At 43.1% G+C, this 24,235-nt stretch overlaps 1 protein-coding gene across 1 annotated transcript; it reads right to left on the bottom strand.

Annotated features, from left to right (window-relative positions):
• Positions 1-25: 25 nt before the first annotated feature.
• On the bottom strand, positions 26-24,235 carry ZXDC (ZXD family zinc finger C). The gene is made up of 12 exons (XM_015429360.1): positions 24,181-24,235; positions 19,089-19,470; positions 18,560-19,047; positions 15,005-15,157; positions 13,595-13,673; positions 13,092-13,222; positions 10,567-10,737; positions 8,108-8,793; positions 7,284-7,368; positions 4,837-4,988; positions 3,631-3,732; positions 26-2,727 (listed from the first exon to the last, which is right to left on the bottom strand). Exons 1-12 carry the CDS (start codon positions 24,233-24,235, stop codon positions 2,641-2,643), a joined length of 2,571 nt encoding a protein of 856 aa, XP_015284846.1. The 3' UTR covers positions 26-2,640.

Genomic DNA, 24,235 nt, shown 5'->3' with positions numbered 1-24,235 from the left:
CCCCTGCTAAAATGAAGAACTGGACATTAGTTTTTATTATTCCTTTTATCTCAGCATTTTTAGGTGTCCACTGCCAGCAATGGACTTTGCTGGAATAAATTTGATGCTAGCTTACCCTCAAAGCCATTAGAAATTTACAAGGATTTACAAAGCCAAGTAAATAAACGTATTAGAAGTACACCATTACAAACCCCATAAAAACAATGACTTTAAAAAAAGAAAAAGGAGCACCACTTTAGATGGGTCCAGTTCACACTTTTACCCAGCCAATGATCCTCGTCACATGGTAGAGTAAGGCTCTACCCCCAACACCAAGCATCAAAGGTAATATGTTGGATCTGTACTCCATGAGTATGTCTAAAGAGAATCATTCTTCCCCCTCAAAAAAATGGTGGGAAGACAGACTATTGTGTGGGTTAGGCCTAGGCACACAGCGACATGGTATGCCAGCTTCACACTGACGCTACCTCTGATGCTTGCCAACAGGGCACCACCACAAAGACTGCTTATTGGCCAGGTAAGCATGTGAACCATTCCACCAAGTTAAGAGCCTGAGGTGACAGGGGATAACATGTCCCAAACTATTATTTCAATGCTATAGGTTGTTGTTTTTTAAAGACTCTCATGGTTTTAGTTTCTCTTAAACATGAGTAATTTTTTTAAAAAGGCTTGAGAGAGTATCTTCATCTTTCTGGCTTTAAAGACTTCATCTCAGAAACATGAAAAATAATTTATGCACAAGTTGCAAACTGAAGTATAGGATCAGTTCCAGCCACTAGTCAGACAGCATACAACACCAGCAATGCAAGATCAAGCCAATTCATGAAGATTACATTTTTAGTGATAATACAGAAAATTAGAATCTGAAGTGAGCTAATCTGTAAAATTATTTCCGTCCCAAAGAACTGCATTGTCCTTTAAATGGGCAAAAGGCACAGGAATTAATTACCACATTTTAAACAAGTGACTCCCAAATGTGTAACAGGTGCAAAGATTCATCCCCCAAAATAATAAATATTAATACTTTTACATTTCTATTTCCAAGCCCATCCTGGCCTCATCTTCCCAATGAAGTATTTGAGACCAAGACTAGACCAAATCTTATCTCCTCCTGGTTCTAAGAATGACAGACTTCCTGGCATCTCTAATAAGAGTTCCCAGAATCTAAGATACTGCCACCATTGTCCTCTAAAGGCCTACATGGAAGCCCTGTCATTAACCTCTTTTCATTGCCTCTTGTCCTTAGGTAAGTTTGGGTGGGAGAAGTGAAGAGGCAGCAAATAGGGCACTCACATTCTGAACTGTGCCCGAACCTGGCAAGCATTTGATTTAATGCAGAAAACAGTGGGGCAGAGGATCAATCTGTGAACGTTTGTTCCCAGACAGTCACCATCCCTAGTTCTTACTGCATTCCACAGTTGCAAATAAATATATGAAAACTCAGGGTTATAAAGTGATCATCTGTAGGACCTATTGCTTTGGATAAAACTGAGGCATATATGCAGCCACACTCAGTGGGAATAAAAATCCACAGACACCAAAATCCATGCTCTAACAAGATCCTATTTAAAATTTTATAGTCATTTGGGCACACCATGAAATGAATGTTGTGTTCCAGTCTTTAATCTATGTTGCTGAATGATGATTTTACACAGTCCTATGATTAGGTGAATTCCACTATCTGAAAGTTCTGTGTGGCTCAGCAAATTTGTTAATGGTGAACAGGTCAAGGTGCAATCATAAGGACTCTGACTCCCAAGGAAATTCCATTGAACTCAAGCAAAACTTACTTCTGAATAAACTTGCATGGAATTGGGCAGTATGTAATTAGAAAGTGGTGGCTTCATATTAATTGGCAATACTGTTTTTGTATTACTGTAAACATAATTGAAAGGGTAGGAATTACCACCTACAAAAAAGCCTCCTAAAGAGCAAAGTGAGGCATTTTCACTTGTCTTCTAAGATCTGAGGTGATCATGAACTGGCTACTCTTTGCAGAGTAGGTAGTAAAGCTATCATATCCAAGATCTGCTGAAGAATAAAGCAGATTATCAGGGATGGCGGCAACAAGAAACTATTTAGCTCTGTTTCAATGTGCACTATTGTCAAGCATTGCACTATTTTTCTCTGGATTAGTCTCCTTACAACTGTACTTTTCAACACTGTTAACAAAAAGCAGTCTTCACCCTTATTCCTCCATTTTAGTTCTATATTCAGCTTGGGACATCAATCATCACTTACTTGTATCAACACAGAGGAAAAACAGCCAAGCATAACTGTTCATTAGTATGTTGATATTGTGTTAGTCAAAGTATTACTGAGGATATTTGTTCTAGTACACCCCAATCCAAGGACCTATTTCAAAACATCTATGGCAGAACCCAAATAAGACCTCACACACATTTAACCACCTTTTTCGTGACCACTGGAGAGAACATATCAAAATTCTCAAGAGCCTTATCAAATAAAATTGAACAGGTTTTGCATTGCACTGTGACCATCAAGCAAACCACAAGGTAGTACTGATGAGTGTGTGCTCCCATATTTTCACTTTTGCTTTTAAAAGCAGAAACATACTCCTTTGTTCTCAAGACACCACTGCACTTTTTAAACAGTTCAATGTTTCTGTTCCAGAGACTATCATTCCAGGTCTTGCAGATTAATTGTGCTTCCTGTAAACTGAGAATTATCCGAACTAGCATCCTCTTCAGTGGAATTGTGGGGCTCCTGTTCAAAGCAAGTGAAAAACAATTCACACAAGACTTTCACAGCAGCTCTTTCACTTCATACACAAAAATTCAAGTTCTCTGATAAGCACCTACTGGAAATTTTACCTGCACAAAAAAATCTCATCCAAAATTATGAAGGCAGAAAATGACAAATTGCTTTAAGAAAAAGACTACCACCAACATAAACTTAAGTCAACCAATCTGTGAAGCTCTCCTTTCTCCAGCTCTGTTGGCCAGTCTTCAGCTATCCTACTGAGTCCCATTAGTGGGTCTCCCAAGACTTCAGAATGGAAGAATGGGAAGAGAAGGGGATTGCTTCACCTGGTTCCTTCTCTATTCCAAGACAGCAGGTCTTCCAGAGCTGTGCTCTTCCTTCCTCCTCAGCCTATGAGCCCATTTTAAAAAGGCTGTCTAGCTCCCCCCTACATACCCCTGCCTGCCAATCCTCACCTCGCCAACCACACCTGGCCTTATTCCTGGAGAGTAGAGATTACCCTTTCCTACTGCAAGGTTGCCTACAGCCTTTCCTTCCTCCTCCAACCACCCCTCCAACTGGTTATGTCCTAGGGCTGGCTAGAATATATCAGAGACCCTTCGGGCCTGCCCCTACTTTCACCAGGCCTACCCCTCCCCAGGCCTCAGTATCTGGGCTGCTGCTGGGCCCGGATGGCTCTCTGTCTGCTGGTGCTGACATCCTGTTAGGGCTGCTCTGAGGTTGAGCCTCAGCTGGCACTGGCTGTGGAAGCAGCCTTACTAGTAGTGGCAGCGGCTCAGAGTCCAGCGCTATCCCTGGACAGAATAAAAGGGGCACATTACTGCAAATGTGTATTAGTTGGCTACTTTTTAAAGCCAAACAACCGTTTCTTTTAATATCCAGCTTTTCAACATGAACGTGCTATACCTGAAGGATATGAACAGGCAAGTCTACTGTCAGCTGCGAATGTGACGAGGAGGACTGAGAGCTGAGCTGGAATGGAAGATCTCCCTCTCCTGGGGAATCATCCTAAGGAGAAATAAAAATCAAGTTAATTTTCTAGCCATAAATAAGCCCTGCTCCCTTGCAGAATTTTAAAATGGGGAAGCGTCTGAAAATAGTAATGTGCCTTACTAGCTAGGCATTGAATTTTTTTCTCTATTCAAAAACTGGGACACCCCCGAATTCCTATGAAAAGGCACAGAAATAATACCACAGTCATGTACTGGAAATCATTATCTTAGTTTCTATGAAACTGTGTATATTCACAATAAGCTGCCAAAACTGCATAACTTGGGATTCATATAGGTAGATGAAAGTAGCAATAGTTTTTATCTGGTTTACTCTACAATGGGCATTATCCTCTAGATGTTACATAGAAACACAAAACATACTGAAATGCTATCTAGACAATGATGAAGAGAGCTCTGACTCTTGAAAGCCTACACCATGAAACTCTTGTTGGCCTCTAAGGGGCTACTGGACTCAAATCTAACTAGACAAAGCCACTGTCCCTCTTCTGAGAGAAAAGCCAATTATGTGTAATTCTATTGAGCAATTTATTTTCCCCTAATAAAGCCCTTTTCTAAACCAGATTCTCACAAGATTGCTCCTTCACTGGTGGTGGTATTAATCCCTATGCAATAACGCAGGAGCTGTATTTATTTTAGAAGAGAATCCCCTTCTCCGCCACACTGCCTCCCCCTTTACTTTCCCACTTGGACATCCCAAATATTTGCTTGCGTGCTTTTTGCCCCATTTGCTGCTTTTAGTACGTACTCCTAATCCCACTGGCACATATCCACTCATGCAGATCCTCTTAATGGAATGGTATTTTCATATACAGAAAAAGACCTGCTGCCACCCCCACCCTTTCCAAAACAAAACCGGGGGAGATTCAGTGGGCTGCATCAGGAGAGGGAAGCAAAAAAGTCCTGCTACATGAAATCTGCCAATGACTAGATGCACAGCACTGTTTCATGTCAGCAGAACATGAGTTCATCTCAACAGGACCACACTGAATTACATACTATGATAAACAGTGAGAATCATCCATTCCTTTTAGAAGCTGAAACAGTTTTAGAGTATTTCTTTTTTAAAAAAATAATTATTATTTTTCCTGTGAATTCTTACCTGAAGTAGCTGAATCTGACCATACTGTGAGGCAGCTGATGATTCTCTTACTGGTAGGCCACCATTTGGCAAAACACTGTTACACAACCGAGTCCCATGGCTAGAACTGATTTTATCTCCTTTGCTTTTTCTTATGCCAGAGGTAGGGGCTCCTGAAATACAATCAATGTACGTGTAATAAAAAGCCAAATGCCCAAGAAAGTTGTAGCTGGGTAAGCTGTATTTCTAAATAATACATTAGGGAGGGGAAACATCTCTGCATAGGAACAATAAATTTTTCTACCTAAAAGCACTAACCCATTTAAATACAAAATGTGGCACATTAAATCTATCACATCAAGAAACAGTGATGTCTCATGTTACAGAAATTCTGGAGCTGGATGGTCAAAGCTCTGTCCTTAGCTGATTTCATAATCAGTCCAAGCACATCTCATATAAGAGAGGTTATATATATTACACATTATCAAGATTATAGATTCATTTATTTAACCATAATGCTGTGAAATTACTGGGCATGTATAAAAAGTGACACCTGCCAAGTTCATGGACTACATCAATCACACAGATACACTGAAATAAACCTCTCAGATTAAATTTATTTAGAAATTACCAGTTTTGAAGCAATAAATGCTTAATAGGGGTGCAGGCATAAGAAAATATAGTGGCAAAAAAACCAAATTTTCTTTAAAAATAGCTGTTTATCACAAGTCTCCTTCCTTTTCACAATAGCCTCTGTCACCTACCCCTTAAGGATAAAATGAAATATTTACAAAGCAATATTTCCAAGATTTAAATGCACTCCACTGTTTTAACAACATATGTACATTATGTATAAGTTAAGCACATAAAACAATACTGTTATATTTTATGGAAGTATAAATGTCTGACTATTATTCAAACAATTGTTACAAATATACCGAATAATAAGGATGGAGAAGCAAACCACTGCATCCTAATCTGAGTTTTTGGCTGTCAGGAAAATTAAAAAGTTAAAGAGTTGAAAACAGAAACCATCTACTTAATAGTAATCTTAAGGAATGTTTTATTACCCAGACTTAGAAACAGTCTTCTCCATAAAGTCAACATTATTCAGAAAAGAAAAAAAAACCCTGCAAAACATCTTTCAATCCCTCTTTCAACACATTCCAGCTCTTAAAAAAGGAAAAAAAGAAAAAGAAAAACCCTACTGTTTGCATATAGGCTAAACAACTTTAAATTCAGATCTTTAAAAAACAGAATTAACTCAAAATGTATTTTATTAAAGGGCACAGAAATGGGAAAGTTTACTGCAGCACAGCAGATAAAGACTGAACTATGAACCAAGTCACCCCTGGTTCAGATTTCACATCAGCCATGAGCCTGGTACATAGGCTTAATAAAACTACCACCCCCTACTACTTGCCATAAACCTGTTCTTAGGGGCATACGCACACACACACACACGATCAACTCATCCAGAATAAGCAAACTCCTAAAACTAAGGGCTTTGGATGTAACACTAAGGGTGCGTTCAGACGGGGCGTTTCTGCCGGCAGAAACTGCACCGGTTGGAACCGGTGCAGTTTATGCCGGCAGAAACGCGTTCATACTCACCCTCCATTTTGCGGAGCCCTCCGTTGGATGCCCGCTCACACGCTGTGGGCGTCGGCGTTTGTGTTTTTTTTTAAAGGACTGTTTGAGCATGCGCACAGGCAGCCATTCAGAGAATGGCGATTTTTGCGCATGCTCAACCCCCCCCCCTTACATTTAAACTTTAAAGGTAAGCACTTACCTTTAAAGTTTAAAGCCCAACCTGGCCTCGTTTCAGTCCCGGACTCCTCCGGGACGGTAAAGTAAGGGGGAAAGCCGGAAGCCACAGGCTTCCGACGGAAGTGGCTAGGAACCGGTGGAGAGCGATCAGACGCCGGTTTGTATCGGAAGCCACCGTTGCACTCTGTTTACCACCACTTGGAACCTAGTGGCAGAGTACAACGGTGTAAACGGCTTTGTAACGGTTAGGGACGGGAGGCAGATGTTCGCCATGTGAACGCCGGTAAGTACACCGGTTGGAATTGTCACCTATTCCGTTACAAATGCCGCATCTGAACGCACCCTAAGTGAAGAGAAGTGCTACTCATGGTTCTGTCTCATTTACAATAGGTTCTTCATGCACATACACACATCCTACAGAGACATACTGAAGCTCCCACTGTGGAGACAACCTATATGCTTTCCTACTAGTATACATACAAAAATACATTTAAGGTAAAACAGAAAAGCAAAGAAAACTTAGAACCACAATTCAATTGTGCCCTTTTCTCCCTTACTGCATATTTACACAGACATAAAATTGCTGCCACGTGCATTCATTGCATAGGCTTATAATGTGTGAAAGTTCTTACTGATCTTCAAACATCTAGTCTTATATCACGTTGAAACTGTTTCAGCAGAGCAGGTCATTTACTCACCTATATCGCTCCCGTTTCCCTTCTGTTTTCTCTTCTTGGCAAGCTGAATGGCTCTATAATCAGTTCTTGCAGACCCACCACTCTCCTAATGAGAGAAGAAGGTTTATGCGTATCACCAGAACTAGGGAGACTATGTTTTCACATTAGGCTTCTATTCAGAAAGCATATGCACTTTTCCAAACAGCACTGAGCAGCTTTCCATCAAAGTCTGCAATCCAGAATTTAATACACATGAAGTATGTAGCTCAAGACTGTTTGTATTTAAAGTACTCCTATCCCATCTTTCTGTTCAGGGAACTTGCAAGGCAAGCTAAATACTTAATCCTCTCTCTCCAAATCCTTCCAAATCCTACACACAATTGTTTCATGCAGCTCCCAGTATTTAATCCTACTTCAGTTTAGAGGGGCTCAATTTCAATGTTAACATTCAAACCAATTTAAACAATTGTGTGTGACATGAGCGTTCATTTTTCAGAGCATTTTCCTTCTTGCTCCACAAGCAGTGCATCCTTTTCCTCATCGAGCCCACGTAGTTATAGGTTCTTACAACAAGCTGTGGAGAGACGTGCTTGCAGTAAACCCCAGCTGGGAAAATACTTGTACTATCTCATTCAAGTGTACAGCGTTTAACTGGATTCAGTAATTTTACAGGCAACTGCAATTTATGCCACTTACATTGTACAAAACACACGGCGACTTCATTCAGGGCAGACATTCCATAAACCCATTTGATATAGTAGAAAGGCTGGTTCATACACGGCAACATAATATCCTCAAAGCTAAGATACTAATGAAAACTAGAGTTACTGAGAGTTACTGCATACCAGAAAAGAGCTGCCAGTCACCATGCTCAGATCAGTTTCTTTCTGCGCACTGTAACTTCCTGGAGGGTTGGAGAACACAAACTGAGTCACCACTTTGCTGCCTTCTTGCTGTCCCACAACATCCAGGCTAGGAAGCAAAGTCTGTTCCGCTTTACTTGGAGCCAGTAATTCAGGAGCATTGTTTCCACCAAGGTTGCTGGAAGGGGTTAAAGTGGCTGTGTCTACAGAAAGGTTATTGCTGGAGGTCAAACCATGCAGATCTTGATTGGAATTCTTTGTGGACAACGAAGCTAGTGAGCCTAAGTCCTCTGCATTTACAGTTTGTACATCATCCAGATTTAAAGTGCTTTGCTGTAAAACTGTGGCATTGGTTCCCAAGAGAAGAGAGCTGTCCAGGCTGTGTGGAATGTCACTACTAGCCACTAAAATCAGTGGATCAACTGTCTGACCAAGAGAATTGCTACCAACAGAAAGATTGCCCCCAAGGGTGGAGCCCACAGAAGCAACATCTATAGTAAGAATTCCAGAGTTTATCAGAGCCATATCAGTCGAAATTCCAGAACTGCTCCCAGAGACACCGGAAAAGAGGGACACAAGGTCTATATTGCTGAGGTCACTCTGCCCTGAATTGGTGAGTTCACTGCTAGGCGTCAGGGAACTGATAGTTTCCATTTGATTTAAGAGATCTGAAAGAAATATTTGGAACACTTTAAAATACCAACACCACAGGACTTGAAGACAACTGCCAACAATAAATTGTTCTTTCAGTTTGACTAAAGATCCACCCCCTACACACTTTTTTCAGCAAACTGCCATACTCAATACAGTCAACAACTCTTTCTTACTACTTCCAAAGCCAAAGGAAATTCTTATTATGCTATTGTTTCAGGACATTTTCATTTCCTTCCATTTCACTGGTGAGAAATAAAGGGCCACCTCATACGTAATCCAGTGGTGTGCTGCTCCAAACCATTTTCATATGTTAAATGTTTTGTGTTTTGTTTCAACTTCATGCTACTGAATGGAAAATATATCAGCTAGTGTCACATCTCCCCAGGGCTGGAATGGGCACCAACCGCACAAGGGGCTGCCCTTGAAGACAACCATCAAACAACAATTGGTCCAGAATCTAGCAGTCTATTGTCAGGGGCTAGCTGCCAGGAATATATGCTGCCCATTTTGAAACAACTACATTGGTTACAAGTCTGTTTCTGAGTTCAATTCAAGGTACTGGAGCCCTTCATGACCTGGGAGCCACATATTTGAAGGACCACCTCATTCCATATGTCCCTGTGCACCGACTACATTTGTCAGGCAGTTAATGTGGCCCATCTGGCACCGACCGGAGCCCAGGCCTTTTCCATCTCTGGCTCTATTCAGTGGGCTCCCCGAAGAGATGAGGGGGCCCCAGTCCTTGGAGATCTTTGGCAGGCACTGCAAGACCTGTCTGTTTGCCAGGGGTTTTGAGGGACAAGCATCTTTTAAGGGGGGGAAGGGGGTGACAGATTTCCAGTGTGCTATTTTTTTTATTTTAAACTGAAAATATTTTTAACTATTACTGTAAGCTCCCTTGAATCACAAGGAAAGGTAGGATATAAATGTTTTAATTAATAAATAAATTTGACCTGACCATACGGAATGCCAATTCAAATGTTTCTAAAGCTACATGGAGCTTTTACTACACAGAAGCAATTTTCAGTGGCAACCAAGCCAGTACAATACACATGAATCAGCCCTAAAGCATACAGCAGAAAGGGTATGATGCCTGAGGAACACTCAGATCGTCCCTATAAATGCCCGAGTTAACAGCCAGATTGTCTCATAAGTTAGAAAGAGCAGATATATACTGAATTTCTTCTAAAGGGATACCAAACCTTCAGCAAGAATGCATCAAGGCTTTAGAAGAAAGAAATGCAAATTCTACATAACGTTTTTTGACTTTTAAAGCACCTTTGAGGCTGCAACGCTATGTACCTTTTACCACTGAGTATAGTGAGATTTCCAAATTAAAAACACATAGGACTGCACATCACATTATTCTGTCAGAAGACAAATAATCGTTTTCAAAAGATTGGGCTTCAGATAGAAGAATAGGAGGAGGAGATTAGATTTATACCCCACCCTTCACTACCCAAAGGTGTCTCAGAGCGGCTTACAAACTCCTTTCCCTTCCCCTCCCCACAACAGACACCCTGTGAGGTAGGTGGGGCTGAGAGAGCTCTGACAGAAACTGCTCTTTTTCAAGAACAACTCTTATCAGAACTACGGCTTGCCCAAGGTCATCCAGCCAGGTGCAAGTGGAGAAGTGGGGAATCAAACCCGGTTCTCCCAGATAAGAGTCCGCGCACTTAACCACAACACCAAACTGGCTCTCTGCACAGTCTTGCAATGATTCATTGCATAGATAACAGATACATTTAAACAACTACAGATATATTTAAATACTCCACAGATAATACCTGCACTGAAGTTGTGTTGTTTGACCATATGCGTTTTCATGCTATGCTTGGAAGTGAACAGTTTATTACAGCTAGATACAGGGCAGCGGGTCTTCAATGAGTCCACATCCTGAAGGTGCTTTTTGGAGTGAATGTACAGACTACTGCGTGCGGAGAATTTTGCACAACAACCTAAAATAAGATATGTATGTTTAGATGCAGCTCTTTTCTTCATTTATGATCTATTATATTCTTTAAACATTTTCAGCCATTGAAAATTACATTCTACTAGGTTCAACTGAATAAGGATGGCTAGAGATCAATGATCAGTGATGTGGGCTTTTCAGAAAAATGGAAAATTTACAGTAGAACTGGAAAATTTTCCAGAATACTATACAATTCCCTCAAAAGAGTATGATCTCTTTGAGCACTGAAGAAGAGATTGGATTAATATCCCGCCCTTCACTCAGAGTCTCAGAGCAGCTTACAAACTCCTTCCCCTTCCCTTCCCTTCCCCACAACAGACACCCTGTGAGGTAGGTGGGACTGAGAGAGCTGAGAACTGCTCTTTCAAGAACACCTCTGACAGAACTGTGGCTTGCCCAAGGTCATCCAGCAGCTGCAAGTGGAGGAGTGGGGAATCAAACCCGGTTCTCCCAGATTAGAGTCCGCGCATTTAACCACTGCACCAAAATGGCATTGTTCACTTTGACTCCCATGTAGTAAATACATTTTTTTAAATATACCATGTTAATTTCATGCCTCAAAACTTTGTGGCAATTTTAATGGAATATTATTGTAAAAATTAAATACAGAATATACTTAACATGGGTTATTTTTTTAAAAAAGCCAAAGGCATTGAAAACTGCTCACACACCAATTTTAGCACACCCAAAGAACTGAACATGATATGCTACCTAGGTCACTGATACACCAGAAGCACAAGCATTTCTTCTCAAGGCCACAGCCCCACTCCAATTCTCTCCACAGCTATTGTTTTAAAGAACTACACAAGATCTGATCAACAAATTTCCTGCCATCAAATGTCATCCTTTAGTTGACATTAGGTTTACATTAAAGAATCCCTTCCATACTTATTATTTACAGAAGGTGGGTATCATAACCTCTACTGGACAAAGCAATTACAGTGCAATACAAAATTATTGAAACCTAAGAACTGTATGTATGTAAGCAAAGCTGCCCAACATGCCAAACAACCCCAGCAGCTATCTGCCACACAATTTAATGCTGCAGAAGTTTCCCATGAGCCTGCAAGTCTCAGGGACTCTCAACTCTACATTTTCGGTTTCACCACACCACTATCTACATTTTTCCTTCTCATGTTGTCAACACTCTTGAATAAATGCCACACCTTATGTCCTGTGCTTTTTCACTGATGGGATCCAACCTTTGGAACTCCCTACTCTCTCCATTAAAGGCTAAGTCAAGACACTGCTGATTTCATTTGTGTTTTACCGTGGTCACTGAACATTGCTAGATCTTCTATTTAGTCCTTGCTGATTACTGCTAAATGTTTTGTTTGGATCTGCCTTTGCTTTTGTTGACTGCTGTGTTACTGGCAATTTTAAAATGTTGTTTTATTTCATTCATTATAATCAAAAGTCACTTCAAGGATCCTTGGTATGGACTGAAAACAGCATAATTTTAAAAAGTAGAATTAATACTTAATGAAGATGCTAATCAGCTTGTCAGGTAACACACAACCAAGAAGCTGAAGAATGGTAATAGCAATCCTGAATTGTATATATGCATGCAAATCACCCTTTGTCCATACAGAAGAGCAGGGGGGGGGGACTATGTTGGGTAGGTGCATTTAAGAAGTGTAGTAACTATTCCTCAAGTGGAAGGGCCATGTAAAACCTGTAAAGATTATCTTAACTTCACAAGAGACTCCAAATTCCAATTCCACTAATTATTTGAAACTTTCTGACAGACTAACAGTGAACTCCTAAGAACATCTTCCTGGGAGTAAGCCCCACTGACTTTAGTAGGATTCTGAGTAGGCCTCCTTAGGATTGCTCTAAAAAACACTATCCTAAGGAAAGTTACACCTTTCTTAGTCCACTGCAATTTAGGATGGCACTGCAAATATTCTATTCAAGAAGCAATAATGCTTCAGGAACCCCTGAACTTCCATGCAACTAAGGACCAAACTGGGCCCAACTGCAGTGTAACTCAAACCAGGTTGCACCACATTTTTACAAGGGGAGGAGGGTGGACAGCTTCTATGCACATTATGAACTGAATGGGATCTGAATCCTTCAACTTTCATTCTGTAGCCCAAAACTGCTTTTTTTTGGAGGGGGGGGGGAGAAACCCTTTTCCTGGTGAGGTCTACCTCTGGTAACAAGTACAGGTCAAAAGATTTTCACTCTATCCTCCTACCCTTACTGAACTTTACACCTCCCCTTTCCCTGATCCTGACACATAGGTTTGCTTCCATCACATCTACTTTTGTCTTCAATGCATGAAAGGAATCCAAGGAAGTGGAGACATGCCTATAGGATCTTAAGTTCAGTTAATACCTTCTACCGGACACTCAAACGGTTTTGTGCCAAGGTGGGTGATACTATGGCCTTTCAAGTGTTCTGCTCTTGTGAAGGATTTTCCACAGCCTTCTACAGAACATGTAAATCGCCTGTCATCTTCATGTTTCCTATAGCAAAAATTTAAATCAAAATTTTATATTAATATCAAGCACCAACAGCACAACCTAGAGAAAATTAGGTGTTAATGGGACTGATTGACTGACATTAAGCATATGTACTTGATTCACTTTAAGGTATATTACTAAAAGCATCAACACTTAAAATCATTGTATTTCTTTTTTCATTCATAAGATGCATGCCCCATTCCCAAGTGAAACATCCGTTTACATATTACAGCATCTACCCTCCCCCCCACTGTCAAAGTTTAGATTGCAAAACCTATTTTTTCAACTATGTGAACAACCAGATATAATGTTCATGCTATTCTAATTATAATCTTCATGTGCAAAACATCAATGATATTTAACCAAGAACTTTACCTTTTGTGTCTTAATAGCTTGGACATGCTGGTGAAAGACCAGCCACAACCTTCAAAATCACAAATGAAAGGCCTTTCACCTATAACAAAAAAAAAAAAACAACTTACCATACTTTATCAAGTGAAAAATGGGAAACATTTGCTGTCAACAGTTCTCCAGAATAATTTAGGGGTTCACAACCCTGATGCCTTTATGTTTCACTTAGCTGATGACAGCATTTAATGGCATTTATTGATAGTATTGCTTTACACAGTTACCTGCTTTAAGACCTATAACCAGGAATCAACAAAAAAAATTCACAGGTAAGCTGTCCCACATGATATTTATCTATTGCCCATTCTGCCAGGATCATCCCTCCTAGAGTTAACACTAGATACAGCCAGTCTTGTATACAGCTTCCTTGGCTCACCTCTGACAAGAGTGAAAACTACTTGGATCTGGTGAGTTAAAGACTGCAAGGCTATTTAAAGAATACCACTCAAGTGAATTTGCAAATGACAGTTCCCCAAATCCATGGAAGCCTCACTATGGCCCCGGTCACATGACAAAGTTGGCATGGGAGAGGCACGGATGGTGGGCGGATTATCCGGGCGCGATCACACCCCAACATCTGGGAAGTGGAGCGCACCTGTGGCTTACTGCCGACAATGGTACAAGTAAACGTTTGCCACGGGCTGCCTTCAGACGCCTGTGGTGTGATCGCTCCAGCGCGCAGCATTCCCCTCCGGTCCCTTGTTTACCCGCCGGCGCGGAGGAAAGGACCCGTGGTGTGCCGCTGGCGCATCTGATCGCATAATCGTGGATCAAACTGTGCCAGGGCAATTAGCCACGCCTTCCCCCCACGATATCCGGCCCGTGAGACCAGGGCCTATAGTAATAAATTAAACTGAACACAGAACTCTTTCCTCTATTCATCACCTACCATTCATTTATGCCAATTTGCCCATTTATTTAGTTGTAAATTACATGCTACTCAGGTTGTGAACAACTAAGGTAACTAGTGTTCCCTCTAAGCTGAGTTAGTGTGAGCTAGCTCACAGTTTTTTAGCCTCCCACTCATACATTTTTGTCTTAGCTCAGGAAGGATGGCTCCACAGCAAATTAATTTATGCAGCAGCCAAACCGCTCGCTCACAACTTTAATGCCAGTAGCTCACAAAGTAGAATTTTTGCTCACAAGACTCCACAGCTTAGAGGGCGCATTGAAGGTAACCCAGGACAATACGGTAATAGTAGGACTTAATTCAAACAGGAACAAGCACTCAATGCTGCAATTTCTATGAGAAAGTATTTCAGTTGCAATGATTTGGGTTTCCTTAAAGTGTCTAATAAGCAGAGCACCATTTAATTCAACAAAAATATTTTATAAAGCAGCTACTTGCCAACAGTAACCAATGACCAAGCTTCACACCTGTGTGACTTCTCATGTGGATTTTCAGTCGGCAGGCTTTGTCATACTGCTTGCTACATCCTGGGAAAGAGCAGGAGAACAGTTCTTGTTCTCTAAAATGGACGCGATTATGGGAAAATAATGCACTCACTGTTATGAAAGTCCTCTCACAACCTGGAGAAAGAGGGAACAAGCAAATTGGATCTTAGGGAACAGCAGAAGCAACAACACAACTTGTCATGAGATTTCAACAACAACCTAGAAAAGCTACTGGTGCGGTGATAATCACATTTCTAAGACAACTGCAAAGAAACTGATTCCAGCTAAAGTTTGGTCCCAATATTACTATACTGCTTTAAATCAGTATCTGCTGTAACAACTTCTGTACTACTACACAGTAATTTTCCTTTCTTTCAAAGTATGCACACAGTGAGACCTGGACTGCAGGCTTCCTCATTAGCATGCTAGTCTTTATTTTCTCACTGCAGTAATGGGTACATGTTTGTCTCATCAGGAATATTCAAATGAAATGAAAGACTCTGTGATGACAGCACCCCACTGTAACCTTATTATATAGCACAAAGGCATAAGACGTGTGTTTTAAAAACTTTGGTGGTTTGACCTTGGCATTAAATCTCCAATTCTACATGGTGAAGACAGACAACAGAGGGGGCAAATGTGCTCTGCCTTTAAGATTCCTTAAAACATCAGATTAATCATTGGGGGGGGGGGTGTTAGATAGACACAATGTGCAATCCTGTGCTGAAATTAATGGCTTTAGACCACAGTAACTCTGCACAAGATTCTGCACTGTAAAAGAAGAAATCTGATCCAGCTTCCCAAATAAGGATCTATCCTTGTGTTGTGAAACTATCTTCTCATCCAATGTCTGAAGGTAAAATATCACATATAACAATATTGGGAGTGCTGTCAAGTCGCAGCCAACCTATGGCAACCCCTCATGGAGTTTTCAAGGCAAGAGATGAGCAGGGGTGGTTTGCCATTGCCTTTCTCTGCACACCAACCCTGGTCTTCCTTGGTGGTGGTCTCCAATCCAAATACTGACCACAGCCAACTCTGCTTAGCTTCCAAACTCTGAGAAGCTCAGGCTAGTCAGGGCTGCTACAAAATATGGCATACATTTATTTACTTTAATATTATAAAAAAATATTTTCAGAACTATTATCACATAGTGGCTAGTGTTGAACTTGAACTAGAGAAGCCTGGATTCCATTCACAAAGCTCACCAGCCTTTGAATCTAGTCACTGTCACTAAACCTTGCAGGGCACCCTGAACCCCTCAGAAGGAAAAAAACAAAACTGCATCTTCGTACTTATCAGTACAGTGAGCTCTGGCATTTATTGCAGTAAAACAAACTTACAGGGGATCACATATAATCATTCCCATGTGGGTTGTCATGCAGTCTGTATTTCATCACTTATTTAAATCATTTTTCTTATTATAATTAAACCTACACAGAATGTTTCCAAGTTAGGAAACTGTTATTTGATGTGATCCTAAGAATAATGTGAATTTATTGTTGAAATTGAAACAAGGCTCTTTCAGTTTTGGCCATTAAAAGAGAGACAGGAGACAGCATAAAAGCCATTATTAAATTGACTGTATCTTCCAGTCTATGTACTGTAGCCATTTCTTAAGCCTGCTGACTTTTGTGGCGTTAGAAGGATGCAACTCAGCTTAGAACTGCACTGTAAAGTTGTTTCAACTGATTAGCTAGTGTTGGCATTATTACTATAACAGTGTTATAGTTGCTGACCTAAAAGTAGCAGTTCTCTTACGAAGACTTTCAAAGGGAGATCAGAAAAAGAGACTGCTAAATTGCAACTGATAATGAAGCTCAAGACAACGCATCCTCCTGGACTGAATTGAGACCTAGGTTTCCTGTCCAATGCTGATTTCTCCACACCTCTGCATATCTCACCAAAATAAAATCATACCTGCTATTGTCATTCGGCAACTGAAATCAGTCCACTTTCCAATAAATAGGACAGATGGACTCCCATTCTAGCTGTATCTGAAGAAGTGAGCAGTGGTTTATGAAGCTCATACCCTGCCACCTATTTTGTTAGTCTTTAAGGTGCTACTAGATTCTTGCTCTTTTCTGGTATAACAACATACGTGTCTCATCAGATTTCAGATGAAGGAAATACAAAAGAAAAAGTGCACATCCACACATAAATTATCCTCACACGCAAATTATCCAACCGCCACCAAAGATGCTATCAGAAGAAAAGCACGAAGCAGCCAGATATATCCACTACTGTATCTGGATCAGCTCAGCTGGGTACATCTCTCCCCTCAGTTTGTTTGATCTTTTTTATTTATTTACTCCATTTCTACCCTGCCCTTCTCCCCAATGGGGATCCAAAGGAGCCCACCAGGTGACCTTGAGCCAGTCAGTCTGGGGATCTGTTCCCGCGATCCATACCTTCTACTCACTCAACCTTCAGGATTTTTCAAAGTTGTGCCAAACTCTTCACTGTACACCTAGTGCATTTTTGATGGTTTTAGAAATCTCAATGTGTATGAAGCATTCTAGGTAAATCCAAGCAACTTCTTCCCTGTGCATAAAGCACTGGGCACATAGAAGACCCACTGCCAGCTGTCAAAAAGTATCCAAAGCCAAACGTGTGCCCCAGATCAGTGGCATGGTGTGGGGATCCTCTGCCTTTGGCATCCATGAGGTTTGTATTGGCCCTGTTCTGGAGCAGGAATTCACAACTGCCCAAAGAGTCATGGGAAGCAGAGGCACAAAACCTGGAAGGAGGTTCTTTCAGCAACACTGCAGTCTTCAGGTCAGTACCCCACCCCTACCAGCAGAGCAACGAGTGCTGAGCCTCCTGTTATGGTGGCCAATTCAGCCAATAAACTGAAGGTAAATGCCTGGAGCATGACACAACTCCTACAGGCACACTCCAAGCAAAATCTGAATATTCTCTAAGGAGAATGTGTATTACATTCATACAATAAATGAAAAAGCTTCCACTGGCATATAATCTTATTCATCTTTCAGGCACCACCATTTTTTTTGTTACAAACACACACAAGTACCCCTCAGAAGTTACTTAAAGCATTTCCGTATTCTGTAATGCTACTGCATAACCTACAAGGACTAGAACATTTTATGTTTTTTAAAAATGGCTCTTGTTATGATTCCTACTCCATGGCAGTAAGCTACTATAGGACAAGCTGCGGAGAGGCCTTATTGCACCTCCATTTCTAAGCCTTGCTAAGAAAGCCTTGCCAACCCAGCAGTTCGAAAGCAAGAAATTGCAAGTAGATAAATAGGTACCACTTCAGTGGGAAGGTAACCGCGTTCCGTGCGCCTTGGTGTTTAGTCATGCCGGCCACATGACCACGGAAACGTCTTCGGACAGCGCTGGCTCTTCGGCTTTGAAACGGAGATGAGCACCGCAACCCTAGAGTCGGATTCGACTGGCTTTCGAGCAAGGGAACCTTTACCTTTTTAAGAAGGCCTTCCTTCCAGGAAGTCACGCCTGCGGACCGAGCGGCAGGTCCGAAAACGCCGTCGTGAGCCACCGGGGTCCCATTACCTGGATATTCGCACCGGTAAGGCCGGTCGGGCTCCAGATGGCTCCGCCGCTGATGCGCCCCGAGGCGGGCCGCGCTGGGGAAGCGCTGCCCGCAGGCCTCGCACTTGTGCGCCGCCTCCTGCTCGTGGGCTCGGCCGTGGGCCCGCAAGTTGTAGATGGTGGTGAAGCGCTTGGCGCAGCCGGGAGCGGGGCAGGCGAAAGGCCGCAGCTTGTCGTGCGAGTGCAAGTGGCGCCGCAACTTGTAGGCGGTGGCGAAGGCCCACGCGCAGCCAGGAACCGGGCAGCAAAAGGGACGCGCCGAGCGGCCGGAGCCTGCAGAGGCCTCCACGTCGCCATTCTGAGCCGCCGCCGCCGCCGGGGCGCTGGAGCCGTGCGCCGACAGCCGGTGCAGCCGCAGCAACTGTTTGCGGGAGAAGGTCTCGGCGCAGCGGGGCTCCGGGCAGGAGTAGACGGCGGCGGTGCGAGACTGGCCGCCGCCGCCCCCTGAGGCGGGAACCCGTGCGCCGCCAGCCGGTGCAGCAGCAGCAACTGTTTGCGGGAGAAGGTCTCGGCGCAGCGGGGCTCCGGGCAGGAGTAGACGGCGGCGGTGCGAGACTGGCCGCCGCCGCCCCCTGAGGCGGGAAGGGAGGAGGGCTCGGCGGCAGAGCTGGGGGACTGAGGCGGCGCGGGGCCCCCGAGGCTGAGGAGGCCGTTTTCGAAGCGCACCAGCAGGCTCTGGTTGTTAATGGTGAGGGTGCCCGAGAAGGAGGAGCCGGCGCCCGAGTCCTCCTGCGGGGGCTTCTGCTGCTGGCGCCCGCCCTCCTCGGAAGGTGCCGACGCCAATGGCGCCTCGCGTCTCCCCCCCCGGCCGCCGCTGGAGGGGGGGGCGGCGGCGGCGGCAATGGCGGCGGCGGCTCCGGCGGCTTCTCGCCCTCAAGCAGGAGCAGCACCGGGAATGTCACGTCCAGGCCTCCTCCTGACGCTGGTGCCGCCGCGGCCGAGTCGCGCCGCTGAGGGGATCGGCGAGCGGGCCCTGAGGGGGAAGAAGCCGCGGAGAGAGCCCCATCGCTGACAACGACGCTGCCGCCATGTTGTTGGGTGCCAGGCTCGGGCCGGGCCGCCTCCACCGCGGCAAGCAGCCCCTGCGTTTCCATCTTGGGGGTCCCTGTAGCAGCGGCTGAAACCGGAGCCGCGGGGTGGAGTCGGCTGGGCAAAAGAGGAAACCCGGAGTGAATCGTAAGGAGCCGGAGCTGCTAAGGCACAGTGGAAAACCCGGAAGCTGGAACCATTTGCGAACCAGGCCGGGTCGTTGAGAATGTGGCCTGAGCGGAGCGGAGTGTAGGAGAGGGAAATCCGGAAGGACTCGGGAGAGCTACAGAGAAATCGGTGTCCTGGGCACTTTGTAGACCCATGCAATACAGGAAGTACACAATGTGGGGCTTTGACCCTACTGTTTAAAACGACATGGTGTAAAAGCCGGGAGAAAAGGTCATTATATAAGTAATATTACTGCAAAACACACTGGGAGGTGTTAAAGATACTGCAGGAAAATATTTTAGAAATTAAAAAAATGAAATAATATGCTGTTATATTAACCCTTTCCTTGCTAAAATGCAGGGAGAGCACCACAGAACCGGCATTAAATAATAACACTGCAAAACGGAGTGGGATGTTTCTTAAATCCTCCCCCCCCCCTTATCATTTGTATGAAAATGTCTGTCTAGTGAACATGCGCTACGTGCATTTAATACTACAGAACTCCCGTTTATTTTGCAGCAAGAGGTTAGAAATAGTCAAGGACCAGACACACGAAGACAGGAATCTAGAGCAGGGCTGACTTGCATTTGCCTTTATTGTGCAAAACAGACCCATACATGTTAACGCAAGTCCCACAGAATTTTAAAGACAGTAGTGCACAAATAGTAGGATTGTATGCAGAATTACTCCAGTCTAAGCCCATTGAACTCCACTGCTCTGTCAAGTGTGCTGCTTGCACACTTTTCTTACAGTGGTAAGTCACTAGTTCTGTGCACGCTTAACTGAAAAGTGAGCCCTACTGAATTACTGAACTTTGCTTCCAAAGAATTCCAGCAGGATAGTGGCATTAGTCTGTTGCAGCAAAAACAAACAGGAATCTTGTGACACCATAAAGAAAAGCAAAATTTTGTTGTACCATTTGTGGACCACAGCCTACTTCAGAAGTATATTCAGCTGTATGAAAACTTATACTGCAGTAATATCTTTTCCAGTCTTTACAGTGCTGCTAGACTCATGTTTATTTTTAGTTCTTAAAGGAATGACTATAGGAACAGGCTGCAGTTTTGCCCTGTGAGGAAAGAAACGCTGTGAGGATGTCAGTCATGAAACCTTTTGGTGTATCCCTTGTGGTTCTAGTCCCAAAGTATCCACATAATTTGGTGGCCTGCGTTGGTCAAGACATATTAAAAGCAGTCTTTTTTTGCTGTATTTTTATTCTATTCTACAAACAGGAGGAGGTGCTATACTACCTCAAAAACATTGCAGAGTAATATTATTAGACACACTGTTGTGATTCTGAATTTATGTTGAATTCTTTTACGATGTTATTGTTAAAATAGGAACAAAAGAGATTGTCTTCCCCTTTTTAAAATAATGCTGTATGATGACTTCAGTGTACAACTTTTATGTGGTCTATCACCCTAAATACTAAATACCATCTGTTTCATCCCCGCCTACAACCAATATCCCTCTAAGCTGACTCCTCCACTAGGTTCTATATGCCCCCTTCCCCAGATCATTTTATATCCCACCTGAGGTAACTGGGACCACAGCAAGAAGTCATGACCCTGATCCTTTCTTTCAACAGCTTTGCTGGGATTGCAACCCACCTCTTGAGAAATGCTGGCTTTTGAACTGCTTCAGGCCTATTACCAACAAAATGCATGCCATTGTTTCCATTTCCCCACTTCTCACACAGATATTTCACCCTCTTCCCCTTTTTTCTTTCTTTTCTATTTGGTATTCCTGTGTCTTCTTGGTGACATTCAGTCAGGATTCCCTCTTGTGCACTAAAGATGTGTGGCTATGGGAGCAATCCTAAACAAGTCTACTCAGAAAGTTCAGTTTTAACCAATAGTGGCTGACACCCCAGAAAGTGCCCTTAAGATTGCACTGTAAGCTACCGTGTTTCCCCGAAAATAAGACACTGTCTTATATTTATTTTTTCTCAAGAAGACATACTAGGGCTTATACCACAAATGCATTGAAATCCTGCTAGGGCTTATTTTTTGGGTAGGTCTTATTTTCGGGGAAACAGGGTACCTGTCCTTTGGCATGCACCCTCGTTATCACTGTATGTTTTAGAGCAGGACATTTTCTGGCCTTGTTTATCCTTGGGAGGATGTTAAAGAACACAGCTCTAATGGCAGAGTGAGAAATAAAAGAGGATTAAACTGTTAACTGGGTCATTCCTAACAAATTCTACAGAAGTAGTTTTTCATCTTCAGAGGGATAGCTGTGTTGGTCTGAAGCAGCAGAACAACGTTTGAGTCCAGTGGCACCTTTAAGATCAACAAAGTGTTATCAGTATCTGAAGAAGTGTGCATGACATACACGAAAGCTTATACCTTGAATAAAACTTTGTTGGTCTTAAAGGTGCTACTGGACTCAAACTTTGTTCAGTTTTTCATCTTGTAAGCTATACTCATGTATAGCATGAAAGGACAGATAGTAACAGTTATTTTATATTATTCCCAAAATAGTCATGTTTGAGGGATGGAATACTATACTGTGCTGCTCCTGTTCCCACTGAAAATGGTAGGAGAAACCAAAGAATCTTGCAAGTACTTTGGCTCAAGTCAAAGGCCTGGCTGTGTCAGCTACTGTGCTTAGGGTTGTGTGTGACTTGGCTGCTCTTTTTCCAGACAGAACAATTCAGACTAACCACAGTGTGTACTTCACAGTTAATTTGGCCATGGATTTTTTTCACACACGGACATTCTCAGTACAGTATTTAGATAGAAGAAATGACACATCTACAACTGTGAGAAGCTACTGTCAGTGGCCATGCTGTGATGCAAGAAATTGGCATTCACCCGAGAAAGAGCTCATATCCTTGGAAAGAAAATTTCAGATTCTCCATTACATGAGACTTCCCTTTTGTATTGGGGGGGGGGGGGGGGGATGCCATTCTGTCACAACAGCCAGCAGTGTATTCTGCTCATACAGCCAAGATCTCCTCAGACTTTTCGCCATAGTGGACTTGGTTGGAAAGGAAGTGAAAGAAAATGTCTTTAAGCTACTCACTAATTATTCACAAGTTTGGTGTAGAAGAAGAAGAGGAGGAGGAGATTGGATTTATACCCCGCCCTTCACTCAGAGTCTCAGAGCGGCTTGCAAACTCCTTTTCCTTTCCCTTCCCCTCCCCACAACAGACACCCTGTGAAGTAGGTGGGGCTGAGAGAGCTCTGACAGAAACTGCTCTTTTCAAGAACACCTCTGTAGGGTAGATGTGTCTGTCAGCGGATTGACTTGTCACATCTGAGTGCAACCAGGGTCTATAACAAAGAGCGGTACAGTTTCTTAACAACGGTGGATGTTTTCTCAGTTGCTATGACAGGTCTGATGTTCTCTAATTTTTTTCATCTCATTTGGAAGAACATCTCTTTATAATGTTATTGCTGGAGAAGCAAATTAATGCAGCCGCAAAAAAAAAGCTTTCTCCCAACTCAGCGTAGCTCGAAAGATGGCCTCTTACCTTGATATGGCTGATCTGGCCACCTGTATCCACGCCACAGTGACATTGAGACCAGACTACTGTAAAATACTATACAATGGTCTCCCTTCAAAATCAGTTCAGAAACTTCAATTGGTGCAGAATGTTGTGGTTCGGTTATTATCGGGAGCTAGATGGAGCACGCACATTACTCCCATTCTGCAGTCATTCCACTGGCTGCCCATGAGTTACTGAGCTCAATTTAAAGTATTGTCTATCGCTTACAAAGCCCTTCATGGCCTTGGACCCTCATATCTGCGAGACCACCACTCCACTATACACTGCCATGACAGCTTCACTCATCTGAGCAAGATCTTCTGCAGATGTCAACCTGCAAATAGGCAAAATCAACAACTGCTCATACTGTGGCCTCCAGCTTATGGAATGGTCTGCCTGAGGAGTTCAGGAAGGCATCCATTCTCCTGGCTTTCCACAAACAATGCAAAACTTAATTATTCAAGAGAGCTTTTCTACGCAGGCAATTGTTGAACTGTTGCCACGCAGTCACTTCAGATGGCTTTATTAAAGACTCATTTAATATCACTGCCTTGCTGGACTGTGAAGAGTGTGTGCCAGGGCAATGGACAGAGCTGTGGTCCTAGTGAAGTGCCCTATGCTGGACTATGGAATGTACACTGTGGCCAAGAGAAGCCTTATGCCCTAAACACATGCCAAGCCAGATGTGGACCCGGGACTACAGAGAGACCTCTGCCCCTGCACCTCTGCATCCACACAAGCACTGTGATGCAGACCTATAGCCCTGGCCTCCATGCATGCAGAGACATTAGCAGACCTGAGAAGAAGCCATGCTCTGACAAAGGATAGATGTTCCTGAACAGGAGCCACAAGAAAACCTCTTCTCCATCACGCAGCATCCTTACCCACTCACCCCCGTGTGTTAACTTCACCTGGAAAGTAACACATTCCTCTTCCTCTTGAGTCAT

This window comes from Gekko japonicus, unplaced genomic scaffold, assembly GCF_001447785.1.
Source record: "Gekko japonicus isolate JY-2015 unplaced genomic scaffold, Gekko_japonicus_V1.1 scaffold12, whole genome shotgun sequence".
Taxonomy (NCBI): domain Eukaryota; kingdom Metazoa; phylum Chordata; class Lepidosauria; order Squamata; family Gekkonidae; genus Gekko; species Gekko japonicus.
The sequence above is the reverse complement of the archived record's forward strand: the minus strand, read 5'-3'. Positions and strand labels throughout refer to the sequence as shown.

What these genes read in the sequence shown, in the direction of transcription:
- ZXDC (XM_015429360.1), bottom strand. Translation starts at nt 24,235, where the DNA reads ATGACTCAAGAGGAAGAGGAATGTGTTACTTTCCAGGTGAAGTTAACA. An exon ending in AAGCTATTAAGACACAAAAG is followed by an intron (nt 13,223 to 13,594) that starts GTAAAGTTCTTG and finishes TTTTTGCTATAG; the next exon opens with GAAACATGAAGATGACAGGC. An exon ending in TGCCTGTTCATATCCTTCAG is followed by an intron (nt 2,728 to 3,630) that starts GTATAGCACGTT and finishes TGCTTTGAACAG; the next exon opens with GAGCCCCACAATTCCACTGA.